General features: G+C 49.4%; 2 protein-coding genes across 3 annotated transcripts in view; both read right to left on the reverse strand.

Annotated features, from left to right (window-relative positions):
* Nucleotides 1–295: 295 nt before the first annotated feature.
* Nucleotides 296–1,488, reverse strand: si:ch73-41e3.7 (uncharacterized protein LOC572312 homolog; the record flags this gene model as incomplete). The annotated part of the gene is made up of 1 exon (XM_061234167.1): nt 296–1,488. A coding segment is annotated over one exon (927 nt), but the record flags the coding sequence as incomplete, so codon positions are not given.
* A 4,964-nt stretch (nt 1,489–6,452) lies between these two features.
* Nucleotides 6,453–10,000, reverse strand: part of LOC133124914 (C5a anaphylatoxin chemotactic receptor 1) — a 4,562-nt gene continuing 1,014 nt past the window's right edge. For both annotated transcript variants that reach the window (XM_061236480.1, XM_061236481.1), the window contains exon 2: nt 6,453–8,298. In XM_061236480.1, coding sequence (XP_061092464.1) covers nt 7,248–8,291 — 1,044 coding nt within the window. In that variant the 5' untranslated portion in view covers nt 8,292–8,298 and the 3' untranslated portion in view covers nt 6,453–7,247. The remainder of the gene's footprint in view (nt 8,299–10,000) is intronic.

The following is a 10,000-nucleotide window of genomic DNA, read 5'->3' on the forward strand; positions in this document are numbered from 1 at the left end:
AGATACATTGTATTATTAATGATTTCAGTGAGACCAGCCACAGCCGTCTATCAGGATCAAAGCCTACTGACCTCATCCTGAGAGATTATTTAAATACAGGTCAGAAAATGGTGAGCATATTAATGAATGTATTAATCTGCCACTTCTCTCTCAGCCTGAGCTAATCCTCTCTGAGTAATTCAACACCAGGCATTATCTCACCATTACTCTGTAAGATCGGCTGGGTTTGTAGGTACAATTTTATCATTGAAAAGCAGACATTATTATGGTGTAGCAACTGCAACACAAACCCCAGTTTGAATATGCTATTAGGTTTTATTTTAATTCATTCTAATTCAAATGAGCTCAATTTACAACAAAAAAGAAGGTATTTTTGAGCTGTTACAGAGAGAAAAAAGGTATATATACACGAGTGGTCTTCACCCCTGGTCCTGGAGAGCCAGGTGAGGTGAGTTAACTGGGTAATTAACTGCTTTAAATGATCAATTAAGTGTAATTGGTCCACAGGTTCCCACAGGCCACAGGGCATTGGCCAGAGGAGTGAGGCAGCTCTGCGATTGGCTAGATGTTGTTGGCGTTAGAGTGGCGAGGCCTGGCCCCTCCGGCGGGCGGCCGGCTCCTCCCCTGGCTGCGGCTGCGTGTGACGATGTCGTAGGGCGTGGGCGCGGGCGCGGCCCTCAGGGCCTTGGCCATGTAGCGGAACACGGCGTGGAGGCAGGCGGCAGGCGCGTGTTCGGGCCGGAGCGTTCCGGCGGAGACCTGGGGCCCGTCGGCCCGCAGCGAGCTCACGGCGCGGTTCAGAGGCCTGCCGCTCAGCACCCACTTCCTGGAGTGGGCCCTCAGCCAATCGCGCGCGTCGGCGCTGAGCGGCTGGTGCCACAGGCTGTGGGCGGAGTCTATGAAGGCCACGGCGCAGACCAGGCGCTGCACCTCCTGCGGCCGGCGCGCCAGCAGGTCCACGAACGCCAGGCCCCCGTACCCGTGCGTCGCCACGGCGACCTGCCCCGCCCCCGCCCCGGCCAGGAGGCCGTCCCACGCGTGACGCAGGTGCTCCTCGGGCGACGCCCCCTCCTCGTTGGGGTCCAGCAGGGCCACGCCCCAGCCCTCCTGCCGCGCCCGCCGCACGTACGGGATCTGGCTGCCGGCCTCCAGCCCGCCGCCCGCGATGGCCCGCCAGCTCCACTGGCCGCTGCGCGCCACGCCCCGGTCCTGCAGCAGCAGCAGCAGCCGGCCCCTGCTCTCCAGCGCCCCCTGGGACACCCACACCAGCCCCCGCGCGGGCGGCGGCAGCGCCAGCCTGCGGAGGTGCCAGTCCTCCTGCAGCAGGAGGTGCACGTGCTGGGTGATGTAGCTCCACAGCGCCTCCAGCTGCTCCGCGGCGCGCCGCGCCTCCTCCCCCCTCCCCAGCCGGAACAGGAAGGGCGCCCCCGTGTGGCGGTGCAGCAGACGGCCCTCGCGGTCGAAGCGGTACGGGAACGCCGGGGCCGGGGCCGGGGGCGGGGCCGGGGGCGGGGCCGGGGGCGGGGCCAAGCTCCTCCTCTCACCCATCACCTCCATCCTGGAGCCCACAGGGGAGGAACACCATCATAATCATAATCATAATCATCATAATCATCATAATCATCAACATAATCATAATCATAATCATCATCATAATCATCATCATCATAATCATCAACATAATCATAATCATCATCATCATCATCATCATCATCATAATCATCAACATAATCATAATCATCATCATAATCATCAACATAATCATCATCATCATAATCATAATCATCAACATAATCATAATAAGCAACAAGAATAAGAACAATAATTACAACAAGAATAAGAATAATTCCTTGCATTTATATCGCGCTTTTCTCACTCAAAGCGCTCTACAGTGTCGAGGGGGAAACTCGCCTCAAACACCTCCAATGTGCAGCACCCACCTGGGTGATGCAACGGCAGCCATTTTGTGCCAGAACACTGGTGGAGAGGGACTGACCATTATGACGCAATCAAAGCTCTTTCTAGCGACCACATAGGCATGGGTGGGGCATAATATCATGGGAAAATCCAGTTCATTTTTATTGGCCAAAATGGGAGCTTTCACACTTCACACCGATGATCGAGGGTTCCATTATGAACTAAAAAGGGTTCCTCTATGGAGACAAGCCAAAGTGCCACAGAAAACGTATCCTGGCCCGCCCATTGAACTTGGCTGACAAATGTGAATGCCCATTGAGGCACGCTGCTGCGGTCTAGTTTTAGCTTAAAATACAAGCGCAGAAACGGCCTTGTCCTGGAAACGTACGCTATCATAAAGTATGTGCGCTTGTACTGGTGAACGGGCGTGCCATATTTGGGTGGCATTTGGTCGTTCTAAACCAATGTAGAACGACAGTGTTATGAAATTGTCTGGGCACACGTTAAAAATGTCTTTAAAAACACTATTCTCCTTGAAAATAGCCGCTTAGGATACAATGATATGACTGGGGAAACGACGCTATAGCGCTCAATTTGGAGGGAAAACTAGATCATATTTTAAACTTACCGTCGTCTACTTAGATTGTTTGAGGACTGAAATTGAGCCTGCAATGTATCGGTCAGTCGTTCCTTTGCTAAGTTTCACTCGGTCACAGTTTAAAAAGATCCTGGCTAGCATTGCAGCCTAATTCAAAGACTCTTAAGTAGCCTAAGGTCTTTCAACCAGTCAAATTGAATTACCCCAACCCCCTCCTTATACGGTCACCAGAAAAGGGAGTGTTTATATATTTTTAAAAATGGGAACCATGGAATCAGCAGGCAACAGCTCATGAAAATTGTTCAAACACTGGGAAATTTCAAGTTTGACTGTTTATACTCCGGTTTAAAAAATAATAATAATTGAGCTGCGGAGAACGTAGCTAGTTTTTCAACTGCAGATCAACACCTTCGAGGGGTGGGCTCTCTCTCTCTCCCTCTCTCTCTCTCTCTCTCTCTCTCTCTCTCCCCCCTCGCTCTCTCTCTCTCTCTCTCTCTCTCTCTCTCTATCTCGCTCTCTCTCTCTCTATCTCGCTCTCTCTCGCGTGTATTTCTTAAATCAAGCATATTCTCTGTTAGTGTAAATAACATTCTATGAGTATTTAATCACCAATAACACATATGTTATGGTTGCTTAACACACACACACACACACACACACACACACACACACACACACACACACACAGATCCATTAGTTCCTGGAACGTCAAACCACCATGACTTTACTGCCACCTACTGGTGTCTTCAAAAATAATATTTAAATCAAATGTCAAAAATCCAGTTGTCTTACATATATTTGTCTATACACTGAGTGTCACCCCTCTGTAGAACCACGGAGGGTCCTCTGGGCCTCTCAGGCTCCTCTGGGCCTCTCAGTACAGCGTTCTGGCTGCCTCCACATGCGGGGGGGGGGGGGTTATTGGACTGTTTGTTTTGTTAATCTGCGGTATGGCATGTTCAGAATTTTCCTTTGGGTAGAATACCATCATCTTCATCATCATCATCATCATCATCATCATCATCATATCACCATCACCAGAGAGCTGGGGCTAAATAAAATGGATGGAACCAGTTCATCAACTCTCTCTTAGCATTAGTATACACATAAAACAACATTAAATTAAATAGCATAATAGGAGGTAATAGATCAGGAGTGTGAGGTGTGGTGATAGAGCAGGAGTGTGAGGTGTGGTAATAGAGCAGGAGTGTGAGGTGTGGTAATAGAGCAGGAGTGTGAGGTGTGGTAATAGACTACAGGAGTGTGAGGTGTGAGAGGCAGGAGTGTGAGGTGTGGTAATAGAGCAGGAGTGTGAGGTGTGAGAGGCAGGAGTGTGAGGTGTGGTAATAGAGCAGGAGTGTGAGGTGTGGTAATAGAGCAGGAGTGTGAGGTGTGAGAGGCAGGAGTGTGAGGTGTGGTAATAGAGCAGGTGTGAGGTGTGATATAGCAGCAGTGTGAGGTGTGGTAATAGAGCAGGAGTGTGAGGTGTGATAATAGAGGCAGGAGTGTGAGGTGTGGTAATAGACTACAGGAGTGTGAGGTGTGATAATAGAGCAGGAGTGTGAGGTGTGGTAATAGACTACAGGAGTGTGAGGTGTGGTAATAGAGCAGGAGTGTGGGGTGTGGTAATAGAGCAGGAGTGTGAGGTGTGGTAATAGACTACAGGGTGTGAGGTGTGGTAATAGAGCAGGAGTGTGAGGTGTGGTAATAGAGGCAGGAGTGTGAGGTGTGGTAACAGAGCAGGAGTGTGAGGTGTGGTAATAGAGCAGGAGTGTGAGGTGTGGTAATAGAGCAGGAGTGTGAGGTGTGGTAATAGACTACAGGAGTGTGAGGTGTGGTAATAGAGGCAGGAGTGTGAGGTATGGTAATAGACTGCAGGAGTGTGAGGTGTGGTAATAGAGCAGGAGTGTGAGGTGTGGTAATAGAGCAGGAGTGTGAGGTGTGGTAATAGACTACAGGGTGTGAGGTGTGGTAATAGAGCAGGAGTGTGAGGTGTGGTAATAGACGCAGGAGTGTGAGGTGTGGTAATAGAGGCAGGAGTGTGAGGTACGATCATAGACTACAGGTAAGAAGGTGTTTTTCCTTTTGTTGCACCAAGACTAAAGATTTCTGTTTTTTACAGAGCAACACAGGTGGCAGCCCAGTGGAGAGAAATGAGGAGGTCCTGTCCGTGTCCTGTCCGTGTTCTGTACGTGTTTGTGCTGATCGGAGGTGAGATTAAGCAACATCCTGTGTGAGTTGGAGGGGCCTGATGGAACCTGCAGAGAGAGTGAGAGGGCGGACAACGCAAGGGCCAGCAGAGTCGTACATGAGAGAGTCGTACATGAGACGCGCAGATTCTATGGAAGTTTACATTTACATTTTAGTCATTTGGCAGACGCTTTTAATCCAAAGCGATTTACAAGTGCAGTAGTATGCTTGTAGGGGAACCCCCTCCCCCCCCCCACCCCCCCCCCCAACGTGAGCGCTGAAAAAAGGGCCGGATGCTTAAAATGTCAATGTCAGCTATATTTTCCATAAGACATTTGTCAAGATCTTATCGGCCAGTAATTTACGGAAAATAGCAAATCTGAGGTTGTGTACCCGTGTGGGTGGGTGGGTTCTACTTTCCCTTCACCTCAACAAATCAGGGACTAAAACAGGTGTCCCAAACCTACTAACAGAAAATTGTTCGCCAGTTTCACGCTCATCTATAACTGCATTTCCCCAAGAGGCCGTTCGATCTTTATTTTATCCTCTCTGACCAAATTGATATGCTTTTCCACAAAGAGAGATTCTGAGTTTGACAAAATGGCAAAGCGCTTTAAGAGGGTAAACCTCAGCGGATAGTGTGGTCTCTTTTAAGGGAACGAACACACAGCGCAGAACACACAGTGCAGAGTTTAAAACCCCGGCCTTTTTATAGTGGTCACTTTATTAGGTACGCGCTCCTCTCAACAGTTATTCGTGTGGCTGAATCTCGGTATAAGATGCATGTGAAACGAGAATGGGCAGGATGTGTGATACGGGGCTTTGACTGGGGTGAGGTTGTAGATGATGCCTTGGTCCGTCCTCCTCTTATCTAACCCTAAACGTTAATAAAAACTTTGCGCTTACGATGACGATTGTACTTTTCATGCGTGTTTTGCTATTTATGGATTTGATGCGTTTAACTTGTGGAGTAACCTATGCACTTGTAAATCGCTTTGGATTAAAAGCGTTTGCCAAATAACTAAAATGTAAAATGTAAATGCAAGACGTTTCCGGAGTCTCAGACCCTCACGCGCCAGTCCCGCGCGCCGCAGTGTCTGCGTGTCTTTGCTGCTGGCCTTTGCTACACCACCTGATTTCACTCATTATTTTACCTGCTTGGTTCATATGGTTCATATTCATTACCTGCTCGGATAAGCGAATCGGGTGGTGTAGCGCACGGTTGAAGCAAATGCCTGCAGACACACAGCGGCAGTTGAGTAGCGCTGCTCTAGAGTTTACAGAATGTGGTGCGATAAACGAAACAAAAACCCAGTAAGTGGCAGTTCTGTGAGCAAACGCACATTGTTAATGAGAGGATTCTGAGTAGGCGTATACAAGCCATCAAAAGGCTTCAAATTACCAAATAACACCTTTCTACAACAGCGTTGTGCGGAAGGACATATCTGACGGCGCAACACTTTATCTGATTACTACAGCAGCGAGAAACCGCACTTTCCTCTTCCGGTCCGACTAATATTGAGTTGTGTTGCAGCGTGGGTTAGCTCATGAGTCGATGCATCCCGGTCACGGTGGGAGTCTATCCCACGTCGGCCGATGTCAGGGAACACAAATCCATGCTGTTAGTGAGAAAGTGACCAAAGTCTAAAAGATTATGTTTTCAAAAAGTATTTTCCTCTCACTTGGTGACTCAAGCGCGTGAGATGCAGTGGCTTTGCTCGACGTCAGTAAAACACAGAGCCTACAGTATCTTGTTCCTTATGTTTATTATATTAATCCTTGTGTTTATTCAGGAAGTTACATAAACCAGATACATATTTTTACAATGGCATCATACTCTACAAAACTGGCCTTCAAATTAGGCATTATAATACAATTACCATTAAGCATTTCACCTACATATCGCTGACACAGGTAAAGGGAATGTGAAAATGAAAGCATAAACTTTTTTTATTGAATTTTATATTTTATATATCAAAACACAAACATAACAACTCTGTTTTACATTCAGCAAATTGTGTCACATTTATCAAACATTCTTAAAAATACAAAAAAATATGCAATATTGTAAATAGAATGCATAATATAATCAAGTTATAGCCAATATTTTTTACATACACTGCCATAAAAAAATATAACATATAGGAGAATTACAGACATACCGAGATAATGAGAAATGACCATGTGCAGGATTTCCAGTGTGCATGTGCTGCCCATATTAACCCAGGAGTGAGCGTGAAGTTCTTCCTCAGAGTCCCACGGGAATGGTTCTGTCCTTCCGCACGAATGTGTGTTACAGTCGTGCCCCTGTTGGGCTCGTCTGCGCGGAGGAACCCGTTCTGGTTCTGTGTGGAACCCTCTGTGTGCGAGCTCCCTGACAAAGAACCCTCCAATCACGGGGCTGCTTTTGGGACCATTTTGTTCTGAGAGTGGAGTGGCTGCCTGAGCGTGTCCGAATCAGCCCTCCGCAGCGGCCCGGCTCTCTCGGAGTGCTCATGAGTCAGGCGTGTGCTCCGGCCCCCGCAGGGCTCAGACGCGCGGTCTAGAACTGCGAGTCGGTGCGGCGCAGAGACCGGCGCCGGGCGTAGTCGGACGTTTCCTCGTTGAAGATGCGGTCGACGGTGGAGAAGATGGAGGCGCGTATGGTGCGGCCCAGGCCGCGCGCCGCGAACACGTAGATGACGGGGTTGAGCGCGCTCTTCAGGTACACCAGGTACAGCGAGATGTACACGCCGATGTAGGACACCTTCGTCAGCTGCACGCTGCTCTCCTCCACCGCCAGCCTCAGCAGGAAGCGGAAGGTGAAGTACGGCACCCAGCAGGTGAGGAAGAGGAGCATGGTGAGGAAGAGCACGCGGTACAGCCGCACAAGGCGCTTGGGCGTGGGCGTGGAGGCGGAGGCGGCCCCCGAGCCCCCCGCCCGCCTGGCGGTCAGCAGCACCACCAGGTTGGTGGTGAGGAAGAGGAGCAGCGGGAGGAGGAAGCCGACGGTGGTCTCGGTGATGAGCAGGCCCAACGTGCTGTTGCCACTGCTCTCGTGGCACTGGGTCCGGTTGCCCACGAGGGCGGAGGTGGAGAGGTAGGGCACGCTCAGGGCCCCGGCCAGCAGCCACAGGAGGGCGCACACGAGCAGGACGGTCCAGCGGGGGCGGCGCAGGCGGAACCAGACGGGGCGCATTAGGCACAGGCAGCGCTCGGTGGAGATGGCGCACAGCAGGAAGGCGTTGGCGTAGAGCCCCAGGCCGCGCAGGAACATGACGAGCCGGCAGGCGGCCAGGCCGAAGGGCCAGCGGTAACCGGCCGCCAGGTAGCCCAGCATCAGCGGGATGCGCAGGACCAGCACCAGGTCCGCCAGCGCCAGGTGCACCACGTACGTCCGGAAGGTTCCGGCGCCTCGAGGCTCCTCCCCGCTGTGGCCCTCCCGCCTCCCGCCCCGCACCCCCAGCACCCACACCACCAGCCCGTTCAGCGGGATCCCCACCACGAAGATCGCCACGGTGACCACCATCTGCGCCACCTGGCTGGCATCCGTAGGGTCCGGTGTGGGGACCGGTGTGGTGCCCGTCACGTTCACTCCCTCCGCCATGATGTCACTGCGAGAACACGGGAGAGGAACGAACGCATCACTCACAGGCTGCAGGTGAAAAACACACATGCCTCATACATACACGCCTCTAAAATCTATACAGAGAGATACAGATGTTTAACTAGGGAGAGGCTAATTGATAGAAAGGCCCGGTTATAATGGCACACTGAGAATAGCAATGTTTCCCTGTGATACCATACACTATGGTCACTATCGTCCCTATGGTCGAAACAGGAACACTGTTTCCCCCATGTGTATTTATTTTTTGTCACGTTTCATGTTTGTCACATTCTATGTTTAGTTATTGTCTTAGTTACGTTATTGTCATGTCACGTATTATGTTAGTCTAGTCTCGCCACGTTTTGATGTTTTATTTCTTGTTACGTTTCATTGTCATGTCATGTTACGCTTCATGTTTAGTTCTTACAATGTATTTTCTAGTCTTCTGTCACGTTATATAGTTTATTCATGTCACTGTTTTGCAAACTTGTTATGTCACAATTTATGTTTGTTTCATGTTATGTTGTTCTGTTCATTGTTTAGCATACACTTTTTTGTGTCTTTCTGCAAATCTTGCATTCCTGCTTTCTCTCTCTCCCTTTCTGTCACTCACGCTTCCTCAATTGTTTGAATTTCCCTTGTCTTCTTACTAATCTACTAACTTTAGATCAGGATTGGGTAATACTAACATTCTAACCATGTGTTCATGTTACCTTATGTTTCTTGTGCATGTCATTGACTAATTTACTAACGCTAGAGCAGGATAGGTTTATTACTAACGATTACTAATTATCTTGTTAACTTGTCAATCCTCCACACCTGATTTCTATTCACATGCTGCTCTCAAGCTAATTGTCTACACCTGCATATAAAGCTCAGTTCCATGTCATGTCTTTGGGAAATTGTTGCCCCCTGTTTGTCAGTGCACTGTTGAGTGGTTTTGGCAAGCCATTGTCTACCTGTTACGATCCAAGCCTGTTTACCGACCAAAGATTATTGACTTCTGTTTTGTTGACCATTGCCTGCTTGGACCACGACTTTGCCTGCTGTCTTTGTGCTTTTGCCCCGCGGAGCGGACTTCGGTCTTGACTCTTGCGCCATCATCGACCCCGAGCCTGCCTACATTTTGGGTCCAACCCCCCACGCACCTGTCTCATGTTTATGATTATTACATATTTGCTTAACAAATTATCCTTACGCAGAGTGACTGTATAAACAATATATTTTTCTGATTCATATTCACTGTTTGCCTATGATGTCTTAGCCCCCTTTATGACGGCTAATTCCACTGTAAAACTGCCCTGTGTACAGGTGCATATTTAACATGCTGTATATGTTACAGCTGCATATTTAACATGCTGTACATGTTACAGGTGCCGTTTAGGATGTGTGGATGGGCCCCATGATCTCGTATGACACCTGTGTGTGCCTCTATGTAGCTGACCATGATCTCGTATGACACCTGTGTGTGCCTCTATGTAGCTGACCATGATCTCGTATGACACCTGTGTGTGCCTCTATGTAGCTGACCATGATCTCGTATGACACCTGTGTGTGCCTCTATGTAGCTGACCATGATCTCGTATGACACCTGTGTGTGCCTCTATGTAGCTGACCATGATCTCGTATGACACCTGTGTGTGCCTCTATGTAGCTGACCATGATCTCGTATGACACCTGTGTGTGCCTCTATGTAGCTGACCATGATC

Source organism: Conger conger, chromosome 3, assembly GCF_963514075.1.
Source record: "Conger conger chromosome 3, fConCon1.1, whole genome shotgun sequence".
In the NCBI taxonomy this organism is placed as follows: Eukaryota; Metazoa; Chordata; class Actinopteri; order Anguilliformes; family Congridae; genus Conger; species Conger conger.